Genomic DNA, 14,064 nt, shown 5'->3' with positions numbered 1-14,064 from the left:
TTTTCTTTCTATTGAGAAAATGAGGTTATTATTTCTTACATATTGGGAGTTAAATAAAAAGAAAGGACAGCATATATACTTTGTGAGGGACTAGCATCCTTAAAATAACATCTTATTATGGAAGACATAAGTATTTTCAGTAAGAAAATAATTCCGGTGGACGTCGCTAATGCAAAATTAAACAGAATTTATGTATTCAATTTCAAAATTACGAATTTTTCAAGGTATATTTTATGGTTTCTGAAATATACCAATTTTCATTTTAGTCTTTTATTTTGATTGCAGTGTTGCTATAATATTATATCGTGTTAGAATAATGATTTGGATCTCTATTTGTCAAAACTATTTCTCTTATATTTAATGATTTTTTTCTTTCTATCTCTCTCCATCTCTTCTAAGCCTCAACAAAGTGCTTCTGGAAACAATGAAAGCTCTCAAGCTGAGTCAACAAAGGAAGGAAATCCAAGTACCATTGCCTGTGATTCTCAAGATGTAAGAAAAAGTTAAGATGGTTTTTACAGTATTAGACATGAGAACAAAATATAAGCATTTTAACAATTCTGATTCATGCCACCATGAAACTTTCTTCTTATATGTAACATATACTATCTAAGGATTGTACTTTCAAATGTAAGAAAGTAAAGGCTCTTTTGGTGTGAATCAGGTAAGTGTTCCATTAAGCATTACAACCAGATTCTGAGGACAACTGTGATTATGAGTTGTTAGAGAGGTAAGTGGATGACTGCAGGCTAAGCAAGGTGGTCATTCCCATAGCTACGTGACAGAAAGCTGATAAAATGTAAAAAGCAAAAATCAACAAAATCCTTATAGGATGTATTTCTCCATGAAAAGCAAATAAACTCAGCATATAGAGGTACCATGGTAGAGGAAGAGAAATTCATTTCCTTCAAATAATAGGAAATATAGAATTTGAGTATTTTCAATCATTGATAGTGCAATGGAGTTTTATTTTTATTTTTTGAACTTTGGCAAAATTAAACTTATGGATCTATTACATTGGATTTGAGACCCAGCAAATAACAACAACTGTGTTGAATAGATTCAAAATTAGGCTTCAATCCAACTTGAAAAGTGATGAAACTATTTATGCTTGAAAAAAATCAGGCTGCAGCTAAAAATACATAATAATGATAAGGAGGAATAGAAAAATAAGTTAAATAAGTAATCCCTTTTTTCCCTGCTGGCTGCCAAAGTGGATTTAGAAAAATGAATTATTCAACATTTTTTCCTTCAAGTCTTTGTGTATTTAAACATGTACCCAAACTGTACAATTTAGAGCATAAAGTTAATAAGAAGTATAAATGAAATGCTTGAAATTTATTTCCAAAGGAGGAGAGAGTCAAAAAGGCTTTGAGCAGGAAGGAAGATTTTTACTATAGTTTGAAGAATGGATATGTCTTTGACAGTGTGAGCAAATTTGCAGAGACAGGAAAATATCACAGCAGTATGGCTAGAAAACATAGTACACAAAGTGGTGGGATGTGTGCCCACAACAACCATTGAAGACTAGAGAGTGAGGGCCCTGGATTACCAAGCCAAGGAGTTTGATTTGTACGAGGGAACTAGTTCAGGTTTTCAAATGTTTGTATTCAATCGAGTGATAAAACCATGGTATTAGTTTTAAGGGTGATGTTTTTATTTCTTGATATATATTTTTGAAACTACATAAAAACATGTTCTTATTGAAGGCAAAATAGAAAATTTATGTGTGGTTTGCTAGGATTCCCCAAAACAACATTCTGTTCTACTTTTCTTACTGAAGCCTGCTTAAGATCATAAATTGTTTTATTCATGTGTTATTTGTTTCTCTCTCCTACTTTTGTTGTTCTCTTTGTCATTGATAATTCTTCTGTCCTCAGTAAATTCCAGAAGCACATACTATCTTGTTCTGGTCTCAATCTGGATCTGGAGTTCTTCAATAAGCTGCCTCCAGCAGCACAAACAAAAATGTACTTTCACTACCATGACTTCTGTTCTCTAGACTTTTAAGTCTATTGAGTCTCTGAGCCTGCAGATTCAATTATAGATAATAATGAGGAAAGTAATACAATGAGTGACATAAATCAGGTGGGAGTAACAGGAATTAGGGGGACATTGATGAACATCAGTTTTCAAGTTCTTAACCAGTACTTCGGAGCTCTGTTCAGAATAGTATCAACAGAGGGTACTTCCAAAATACTGATGCCCACAACCCATTCCAGAAAAACTACCTCAGTACCTCAATGAGTAACATCTAGACGTGAGTTGCATTAATTTTGTAATTCCTCCTGGTGTTCCACAAATGTATAGATCATTTTTCACTAATAATACATTTCCCATTCATAAGAACCATCTGGGAATCTTTTAGAAATTCAGATTCTGAGCAACTAATCTGGATATTTTCAATAAATAAAACTAGAGAGACTTTGTTCCCTGCCTTGTCTAAATTTAGCAATAAAATTCTGATTTGCATTAAATATTATGAAATGTATTGCTTCAATTTCAATGTAGAAATATAAAAATACTGACCCTATCAACCTAGAGACTTAAGCTCCAATTTGGGTTGCCTTATTGAATGTCCAACTGACTAAGAAATCAGAATATAATTTCATTTTTTAAAAAACACAAAATAAAATTATTTATCACATTTCTACCTTTATATTTTGTCTATTTTTGTATGTGTTTTAGAACTTAACATAAGCCTTTATATGGCTTTTCTTTAATCGGATATTCAGTGAATGCTATTTAGTTGTATCTGATGAAAGAAAGTAGGTTATAATGTAGTTTAACTTTGTTTTTAATGCCCTTACTTAATAAAATTAATACTAACTTTATTCTTATTTCTTGTTTTAATTCGATTTTCAGCTGTAATGAATTCAGAAATCCCAAAATTGCTGAATTAGAAAATTTTAAAAATAATTAAAGTGAGATTAAATAGGAACTGGAATTTAGGCAATAACAGAAATAATTGGCCCTAAATATCTGTTTTATTGGCTAAAATAATTATATCATCATTATCAAGAAAGAAACCTAGAGTAGGAGCTATTTTTGGTTGGTTAACTTTTTCCTATTTACTTCTGAACAGAAGAGATTGGTACTCTGTTAATAATTAGAATGGGTGAAAAGGCACAATGAAGCTAATTATTTTTGAAAAATATGATTTTTTAAATAGATTTATTCATAATTTACATACCAAAAAAAAATCACTCTTTTAAGTGTATGTTTCAATAATTCATCACATTTGCTAAGTTGGGCAGCCAGTGCTATAATCCATCTTCAGAACATTTTCATCTCCCTAATATGATCCCACATGCTTTTATGTTACTTTTTTAATTTTTATTTTTAACTAGACCCTGTCCCCACCCTCAGCCTTAAGCAACCACAAACATAGTTTCTTTTTGTATTTGTTTGTACATTTTTATTGCTGAAAAACATTTCATTGTATGTTGTACCACATTTCTTTATCCATTCACCAGTTGATATCTTTTGGATTATTTTTAATTTGGAGCTATTATGAAAAATGATGCTATGAACATTTGCATAAACCACTTTATATGGCTATGTTTTCATCTCTGTTGGGTAGACACCTAGACATAGAATTGCTGGGTTTGTGGTAAGTTTATGCTTACGTTGAAAAATGATTACTTTCTTTCCCCCTCTGAACAAACACAAGTGGAACTTTCCTGTTCTCCCATCTTCACCATTAAAACCTCTTGGTGCTCATACAGGTAAAATTCACAATGGTGAGGTCTCACCCTACTGTAAGTAGGTCTCACTCTACTGTAAATCTCCAGGAGATTTTATATGTCATTGTAGTCCATACTCAGCCTCCAAAAAGTTATTAAATGTATTACGTAAGTATTCCCATCAACTACTAGCTCCAGCAGCTTTCACTTAGGTAGCTTGTCTGTGTTCTCTGTGTTCACTGTCTCTCCAGTTTTGGAGGCGGTAGTTTTTCTGTAACATCAATTATTTGATACATCTAAAAACAGTTATTGATTATCAGTCTATTCAGCCTTTTGCTTGTTGTGAAGGTGGAAGTAGAGACTTCCAGACCTTTATGTGTCAGAGCAGAACCTGAACTCCTAATTCGTGTCTTCTGATATACAGAAGCTTTTAATTTTAATAAAGTTCAATTCATCATTTTATTCTTCATGCTTTTGATATATCTAAAGAATCATTTACCTTTCTAAACACATTGATTTTTTTTCTCATAGTTTCTTATATAACGTGTTTGCTTAAATTTAGATCAACAATCTATTTCAAGTTTGTGTGTTTGTGTGTGTGTGTGTGTGTGTGTGTGTGTGTGTGTGTGGTGTTAGGTAAGGTTATTTGCATGTTGCTATTCGGTAATCCCAGTCTTTATAACACATTTTTAAAGAATATATTGTTCTTATTGAACTTCTTTAGCACATTTGTCAAAAAATAACTGACCACAAACATGAGTTTCTCAACTTTCAATTTTTTATTTATCCCTATGTTAGTACCATATTTTCTTGTTTTGTGTTTAATTTTTTAATTTTTAGTTTTTGTGGTGACATAGTACATGTGTATATTTATGGGATGAGATTAAAAACATGAGATGTTTTTATACAGGTATGCCTTGATTACTATAGCTTTTTAATAAGTTTTGAAGTCTACAAGTTAAAGTACTGTGATTCTCTTGTTCCTTTTCAAGATTGTATTGGCTATTCTGAGTTTATTATATTTTTTTGTAAATAATAATATCAGTCTATTAAAATAACAATCTTGCTATAATTTTGATAGATATTACATTTTATATATAGATCAATTGGAGAGAAATGTCAACTTAATAATACTTATTTGTTTTTCAATCCATAAACATGGAATATCTCTCCATTTACTTAAGTCTTTTAAAATTTCTTTCAGCATTGTTTTATAGTTTTTCAGTGTGCCAGTCTTGCATTTATTTTGCCTTTCTTATTGCTAAGTACTTTTCTCTTTTTCATACTATTGCAAGTGGAGTATTTTAATTGCATTTCAAGTTGTTAATTGCTAGTACATATAAATGCAAGTAATTTTTGTATATGGATCTTCTATCAGATTGAGAAGTTTTAAGTGACTATGAGCTCTGAGTCAAACTGTGATGAGATTCGCACATTACCTATGGGTAGTTGCAATGTTGATTTTAAGCAGTTATGATGCTACATCCAGAATAAAGGAGACAAATCTCTTACATAATTTTGCTTATCAGCCTAGACTGATAAATTCTGTCTCATTTTAGAAATAACACTTTGAAGTTCAACAATGAAAAATGGAAAGTGTTTTCTAACGCTTGAGGTAGAAGTCTGAAGAATAAGTTAGAATGGAAGGTTTATATTTATTTATGTTTCAATCAGTTTCCAGCTGTGTAATCATGAATATTTAGCCCTTTTGAGACACTTTTTCTTCTTCTGAAAAAGAGAGATAAATGTCTGTTGGTTAATATAACTTGTTCAAAGGATCTAGTGAGATAGCCCAGCTTAACAATTAGCATATGACTAGTGTAGCAAGCTCTCAACAACTATTACCTTTCATTCCTTTATGCAAAGCTATGCCTCTCACACAAAACCTCAATAAATATTTTTGAATTAAGTACTTTAATCAATTTATCAAATGAAAAAAAACTAAAAATATAACCAAAGCAACTCTAAATACTATAATTTGAAATAGAGTGTAGCCTTATTCAGTGCTTCTTTACACAGCAGAAACTGATGCAGCTAGAAAAAATAGCTATAAGAAGAATAAAATTATAGTCAAATATAAAATTGAACTTTTAATGAAAAGGATCTGAAACTGGAATTAGCAGTTGGCAAAAGTACTATAATATATGATAGAGTGATGAAAAACAACCATTCTGGAATATAGTCAGGAATTGAGGCATTAGTGTGGAGGAATAGACTGATCATGTTAGCATCTCTTTCCATTTCAGGATTCTATAATTATCAGCAACCTCACTAACAGCTGATAGAAGTGCATGCAGTCTCTCAGTAAATAGATAACAAATATTATGCATTTTGATTCCTGTTGGTCATACCTGACACTGAATAACATAGAAGAGAAAGAATGGAAACTACATAAAACCTAGTTTGGGTACTGACTTTGCTGTTTCCTAACACTGTCGCTCTGGGAAGGGACTTTTTTATTCAAATCCCTTATCAATATTTTTAAAATTTTAGCATACTAAGAATCACCAAGTCAACTGGTAAAGCTGCTTACACTCAAGATCCATTCCCACATATTATTAATCAGTTGGTCTGTGACAAAGCCCAGGAGTGTGTATTAGTGTAATAATCCCACATACATTTTCTTCTGTCAATATTCCATGTTAAACACTTTGAGAAATTTTGTTGTTCATTTATTGCAGGTTTATTATAATTATTACATAAATATATAGATATTGAATATGTTATGTTCAACCATATAATCGATATTCTTATTAATTCCTTCTCAGAAGCAGCTCTGAAGTTTTAATACTCAAAGTCTGAAAATATTCTATGGCCAAAGAATCAAATGTGGAACTATAAAACATGCTGATTTTTAGATATCATTGTTGGTTTGTTCCATTTCCTGCCTATGCCCTCTGTAAACCAGGCAGGGTCACTTCAGAAATGGCCCTTGGATTCCTTGGTCCTTTTTAAAGAAGACTTAAAATACTTCAAATGGATCACTAAATTCTTAGTAGCATATTCGACTAGTAGTTTGGAGTATGTTCAAGTTACTCTAAAAGCTGCTTTGTTTAAATGGTGATACTGGAGTCACATTGAGAAAGCAAAGGATATAGCTACTACATCCCATTTTCCTGCAGCTTGCAAATGTGCCTCATATTGTTTAATAGCATATCAAGAATTAAAGACATTGAACATTGTATTTTAATTTTCATTTAGGGATTAAGAGTTAATGCTCAGTGTAAATGTGTTTTTGCAACATTTCTGACTCCTATGAGTAGCAAACATTTAATTTTTCTTACTGTGCTGAGGAAATGAAAAACAAGGATGGCTTATGTTTAGCACTCGGTGCACTAGCTCAATTTCCTGCCACTGCATTTGCTTGCAAGTCCCTTAGCAAAGGGAGTCTATTTAACAGAAAAATATTGCCTAGGGAAATGAGAAGAGAAAATGTGCAGAAAATAAATTCTAGAGCTGCAAGTAGAAAATTATGCCAGCTTTTTCGTGTTAAAACAATTTTGGCTGAGGTATAAGAAATCCTAGTTTGCTATTATATCCAACATGCATTTTGTGGCATTTGATGTTTTGGATGAATTGTTAGTAGATCCGATGCTTGGTTAACATAATTTTCTAGGCAAGGCATGCCCTGCTGTAATTGGACTGAGAGACCACACACTATTGCCATTCTGGGCTACATTCCATCAGCCCATCTGAAGAGGTTAGTTTCATTAGAAGCATTTTTTATTGTCCTACTCTAGTATTTTTTCAAGAAGAAGCAGGAGTACCTCCAAATAGTGCAGGACTACCTCCAAATAGTGTAGGAATGATAGGTAGTTTCCAATGGTCTTTGGAAAAATGTTATATTTTATTCATATAAATCTCCTGTTTACTTTTCTAGAACACCCTAATTTAAGCATGCAAGCATGTTAATCTAATTTGTTTTATTTCCATAAATAGTATAGAAAGCTTAAGAAATAGAGTTAATCTATTAATATGGTAAATAAAAATAACCCAGTAACCATGTTAATATTTATTTTAAAAATCATTGCCCAAACAATGGCATGCAATCACAAAGGATAATCTGATAAATAATTATTTCACCTCTCCAATTTACCTGTCGGATACATAAGGACTTTCTTCTCTGGGTTCCCATTGTCCTTGGTATATGAATGTATTTTGTCTGTTATCACAGTACACCTTGTGTTTTCATTATTTGTATAAGTTTCTCATTCTGAATTAGGTAATAAGCAATTTGAGGGCAAAGGCTATAAAAATATTTGTATTTTAAATTAAGGTTCAGGGAGGGAATGTGACTTGTCCAGAGGCATCTGCTTGGGGGACATTGATGTCAGAACTTGCCTCCCTTGAGTCTCCCACTCCTGCCATTGGCTCCATCAATGGAATTTTGGAGTCATTGTCTTGATTCATTGTTACTTTCTCAATCTTTTAACTTCTTGCTTTCCAGTTCCTGAACTAATAAATATTAAACCAGCACTAAAACAATGTTCTGTAATAAATATGAGAAATCCATTCCTACATAAATTGGCATTACAGAAAATTTCAACCAAAATGCATTGGTATTTCTAAGTAGCATGGCACTTAATTTTACTTTTTTTCTTTCATAATATTATAAAAATTTTGCTTGTTTTTAGCCTCTATCTTGTCTATCTCATTTAAATATGCAGAATGAGTTAGACTTCTGTACTTGTCATAAATATTTTTTTGTTGATAGAATTTCAGGTTTACCAGTTGCATATTTGCATTAATTATTCTGAGTTATTTTAATCTTTTAGAGACAGATCATAAGAGATATGACTACTCTCTTTAGTGAAGTAGAAATAAGTATATAATAACAATAACAGTTACAGCAATTGGCAAGGTCAGAGATAAAAAGTAAATGAAAATTTGACAGTGAATTTCTGAAAACTTATTCCATCTGCTTTAATTCTTAAAGTTTTATTCTTTATTTCTGAGAGCAGGAGTAGAGTATAATTAAAAATAAAAAGCAAAGAGGACATTATCTTTCATAATCATTTCAGTGATTGTAAATTCAGTCATCATGCCATTTTGAAAAAGTCATTCTAAATATACTGCTTTATTTCCATAAATAATTTCCAAATGGGATATCGGCACTGAAGTCATACACATGAATGTATCATAATGAAAACTTTCTGAAGTGTTTGAATGCCTTAGTAAGATTAGATGGGCTGATTGATCTGACGTTTCTGCCTTGAGGAGGAAAATAAAAGAATAAAAGGCATCCTTCAAGGTAAAAGTTACTCAAGAAAGGATAAATGGTTGATTACTGAGAATATTTTCTTACCCTGTTAAATCATAAACACAAAAGGAGGAGAGGAGAAGAAACAAAGAACTGGGGGAAAAAAACTCTAGCAATAAATTCTTTGGCAATATCAAGATGTTGTAATGATCAGAATTAGTATGTTGACCACAGAGTTGTAAAATTAAAGTGGTTATCAGTGTTCCTATTATAACAGGAATCAAATTTATTGGCAATATAGAGAAATTTTGATCGAAGGAAAAGAAAACTGAAAAAGGAAGATGAATGATAGAAACTAAAATGAGTACCTAATATATGCAAGATATTCCATTAGGAATCTTTGTATGTTTCAAAAAACGTAATCAACTCTTCCAGCATCTAACTGAGGTAGGTATCATTTTGTCTAGCTAACAGATAAAGAATCAAACCTCAATAAGTTGAAGTAACTTTCCCAAGTTCATACAATAAATGAAGGTAAAAAGAATTTGTCTTCATTCATTAGAGCTCCTATAACAAAATACCATAGACTGGGTGGTTTATAAACAAAAAAAATTTATTTCTCACAGTTCTAGAGGCTAGGGAGTCCTCATTCAAGGCGCTGATAGATTTGGTGTTCAGTGAGGCCTACTTGCTTAGGGACAGCCATCTTCTCACTGTAATCTCCATGGCAGAAGAGGTAAGATTATGTCTCTGAAGCCTCTTTTATAAGGGAACTAGTACCATTCCTGAGAGCTCTACTCTCATGACCTAATCACCACCCAATGGCTCCAGTGCATTATACCATCACCTTGTGAGTTAGGATTTCCACATATAAATTTTGGAGGGACATAAATATTCAGATAGTAGCACAATTCTAATTGAAAATGGACTACCTCTTTATTTACATTACTGTGATTACCTTTATTATCTCATTTCACTGTGATATAAACATTTTGAATGTAAATGTCATTATCATCTTTAACAAATGAGATAAAAGGAAGTTAAATTGGTATTTCCCAAACACTTTTCCATAGGCAAATGCTGTCCTGTGATGAAGTTTTCAATAGTACAAAGAAAAAGAAAAGTAAGATAAAATAAAACCTAAATAACAACATATTAGTGGATTTTCCATTAATATTTTTTCTTCTGTCTTAACCTCATCCTCCTCTTCTTCCCATTCCTCTTCTTCCTTTTCTTTTATATTTCTCTCTTTCTCCCTGTCTCAGGATAATTTATTTTGTCATTGGATCCTTTGACTATTTTTCAAAATAAATTTATTTTCTGAAATACTGTTGAAATATAGTAGTCTATTTTTTGTTGGTGTTTTAGCTCGTATGTCAAATTTTGACATTGGCAATTTCATTATTGCTAATTTTATTTTACCACAAGATATAAAAGTCCAGGGGCTTCAATGTTCATGAACTTACCCATATTATCACAAATAGCAGGAAATGGAGTTGGGACTCAAATTCGTTTGTGCATGACTCCAAAGCTTATTCTTCCTGCCTTACAGTGGGACTCCTAATAATTACTAGAGACATCACAGTATTAGACTCTCCTGCACTACATTGTGATTGTGTGTCCTTTTTCACACACAGAGATTATATAATAGCAAGATTTGTCTTAAATACATACTTTTGTTGTCATCATGATTGCGTTTGTGGTCATAATATAATATTGTGTCAGTTGGCAGTTTATGGCCAGAAATCATAGAAACAAATAGGTTATTTTAGAGGTGTTGGTGAAGATGTATATCTGGGAGACAGTGTTTAATCATTTTAATAAAGATGTATTTGTGCCTCATTTCACTTCGTAATTTACAGACTCAGCTGTGTTTCTCCCTATGTCTCCTGTATAATTGAATGAGTGAATTGCATATTGAAGCAGTTGAATTTGTGCATGTTTTCCTGATTAATCTGCATATTTTATTACTTGAATTTCTAGATCTTGGGTACTTTCCTAATTAGGCTGTATTTTACTTAATTGAGATGATAGAAGTATTTTGATGACCTGTGCTACCGTTTGATTGTATTGTTTCAAATAATTTTCCAGACTAATATTTGATATCTTTTGGTTTAAGACAGAAAATGATTCTTTTAAATAATTAATTTATCATTCACTACAACTTATTACATCTCTATCCATTCTTTCCCAAGTAAAATTACATTGTTTAATTATACATACATAAAGGGAAATGACATCTGAACTTTTGCTTTAGTTCAAGAAAAATAATTTGAGTTTGATATTGATAAGGGATGAGAAGCTTAAGTTTTTAGGCATTTATCAAGTTTAAAGATTATATTTTTATGAACCTGTATATTATCCTATAGGCCAGCTGTACACAGATAAGCAGGTATTATATAGATGGTAATGTATCACTGGAAAGTGACATATCAGCCATATCCCCCAAGAAAAGGGAAAAATAAGAAAAAAGGAAAATCAAAAAGAGAAAAACAGTGGGAAGGGAGAAAAAGAAAAAGGAGGGGGGCAGGAGAAAGGAAGGGAAAAAGAGAAAGGGAAGAAAGGATAGGAGGAGGAAGGAAGAGAGGCAGGGGTAGAAAGAATGGATATGGGGGTGATAAAGACAGAAATAGATAGTTACAACAATGGCCAACCAGGTAGGTGGCCTTTATTTTGGAACCAACCTTCAGGGCCAGATGCGGTGGCTCATAACTGTAATCCCAGTACTCTAAGAGGCCTAAGTGGGCAGATCCTGTGAGTACAGTAGTTGGAGACCAGCCTGGGCAACATGTTGAAACGCTGCCTCTATAAAGAATACAAAAAAAAGAAAGAAAAACCGACTATCTTCATATGGTGGTGTGTACTGGTAGTCCCACTTGAAGGTCTGAGGTGGGAGGATCACTAGAGCCTGGGAGGTTGAGGCTACAGTGAGCTTTCATTGATATCATCGCACCAGCGCACTCCAGCTTATGTGACAGAGCAAGAAAAAAAAAAAAAAAAAAAAAAAAAAAAAAAAAAAAAAAAAAAAAAAAAAAAAAAAAAAAAAAAAAAAAAAAAAAAAAAAAAAAAAAAGAATGAAAAGAAAAGGAAACCAACAAAAATGTCAAAGCATACCGATAAAGTTGTATGTCTTGCCCTCTCCAACTTTATCATTGTGCTTCAACATTTGACGACACCGAGTTTAATATATTTTATTTTTGTCAGTTTTATATGCATTTTCTGCTGTGCATTAGTGTATCATTTTCTATATAATTTCATATCATATGCTATCAGATTAAGCATTTTTATATTAATAAGTATTCTAAAAAATTGTCTTTATGACTACTAAACATTTTATTTTATCTATAATCAGCATATTTTTGTTTAACCATTATCTTGTTTTATTTCTGTTATACAAGTCACCATAATGAATACTTCTTAGTGTTCAGTTTATTGTCATTTTTTTTTGTTTAGTTTTGTTTTAAATTTTGTATTTTTTTTTCAGAGAGAAAATAACCCAAATTAAAATAAAATTGGCCTTCTGTATCCCTGGGTTCCACATCTGTGGATTTAACCAACCATGGATCAAAAATATTTGGAAAAAACATACAAGAGAAAATAATACACATAAAATATAACAGATATTTTTATCACATTTCTATTATATTAGCTGTTAGAATTAATCTAGAGACAATTTAAAATATATGGGTGTGTGTAGGTTACATGTAAATATAACATCATTTTACTTAAGGGACTTGAGCATCCATGGATTTTGGTGTCTGTAGGGGATGATAGAAGAAGTCCCCAGCTAATATTGACAAATGACTGACTGTATACTGGATTGTGAAAATATTTAAAGCCATTTATCTATCTTAATGCATTGTTTTCCAAAATAATCTGTGTGAATATATTTTCACATCAGCATTGTAAAAGAGAAAGGGAAAGAGAAGATAGAGAACTCTGCTTCAGCATGTTACAGCCAACAGTAAATGTATAGTTTTGTCTATTTATATGTTTTATAAGAAAAATGGTTTATCATTTTAATTATTATTTCTATTTTTGTGTAATTTGATCATACCGTTTTATTCAATGTCATGTGGATGGCATTGTATTAATGCAAATGCATCTGAATAAGTTAATGTAGAACTGCATTTCTTCCAAAACTGAATGACCTCATTAATCATTATGTAAACAACCACCACTTGTTAAATATATAATTTCAGTGAGTGTTCCATGATAATAAAAATACATATGATTTATTGAACATATAATGCATGTCAGGAGCTTTATTCCATGTTCTTTATTTAACCTTCACAAAAATTCCATGAATACAATTCCCTTTCCCTATTAAATAAATAGTAAACATGAAGAATAGGACCATCAGAAAGAACAGGTGAAGAAACCAGACTCAGTACTAAACTTTCTGAATGCAGATCCTGTACTTCTCACTGGCTAGGAACTCAGTTTATCTTCAAATATCTTAAATTTAAACGTTATTACTTCAACTTTATACATTTGAAATGTGAAGGAAATGAAGTCTTAATATACTCCCATGTCTCCCTGCTTACAAAGCACATATTCTTTCCACTAGGTTATACATTTTCAGTTCAAATACCATATAGTTTATTTTATTGTTTTTTATCATTCCACCTGTATTGATTTCCTTGATGAAAAAGAAACATATTATACAATTATTATTTTCTGATAATATCTATATTGGCATTCATATTTAAAATACCATTAGTATTATGCACCCTACAGAATTATGTTGACATTTAAATAGATTGTATATATTAAGTTACGTATCTACTGCTTTATAACTGCTTGCTAAATATAAATTTCCTGTGTGATTAATTTCAGTATCTCTTTCTTTACGTGTTAATGATGACTCAAAAAACATAAGCAGCAGCCGGGCATGGTGGCCCATGCCTGTAATCCCAGCATTTTGGGAAGCAAGGAGGGTAGATCACCTGAGGTCAGGAGTTCAAGACTAGCCTGGCCTACATGGTGAAACCCCATCTCTACTAAAAATACAAAAATTAGCCAGACCTGGTGGGGTGCACCTGTAATCTCAGCTACTCGGGAGGGTTAGGCAGGAGAATCTCTTGAACCCAAGAGGTGGAGGAGGTTGCAGTGAGCTGAGAGATCATGCCATTGCACTCCAGCCTGGGCAACAAGAGAGAAACTCTGTCAAAAAAA

At 32.0% G+C, this 14,064-nt stretch overlaps 1 protein-coding gene across 2 annotated transcripts in view; it reads left to right on the top strand.

Annotated features, from left to right (window-relative positions):
- LUZP2 (leucine zipper protein 2) overlaps positions 1 to 14,064 on the top strand; it is a 571,609-nt gene that overhangs the window by 541,824 nt on the left and 15,721 nt on the right. For both annotated transcript variants that reach the window (XM_017538740.2, XM_017538738.2), the window contains exon 10: positions 400 to 492. In XM_017538740.2, the coding sequence (XP_017394229.1) occupies positions 400 to 492 (93 nt within the window). The remainder of the gene's footprint in view (positions 1 to 399; positions 493 to 14,064) is intronic.

This window comes from Cebus imitator, unplaced genomic scaffold (genome assembly GCF_001604975.1).
Source record: "Cebus imitator isolate Cc_AM_T3 unplaced genomic scaffold, Cebus_imitator-1.0 Scaffold113, whole genome shotgun sequence".
Classification (NCBI taxonomy): domain Eukaryota; kingdom Metazoa; phylum Chordata; class Mammalia; order Primates; family Cebidae; genus Cebus; species Cebus imitator.
This window is presented reverse-complemented; position numbering and strand designations above follow the sequence as displayed.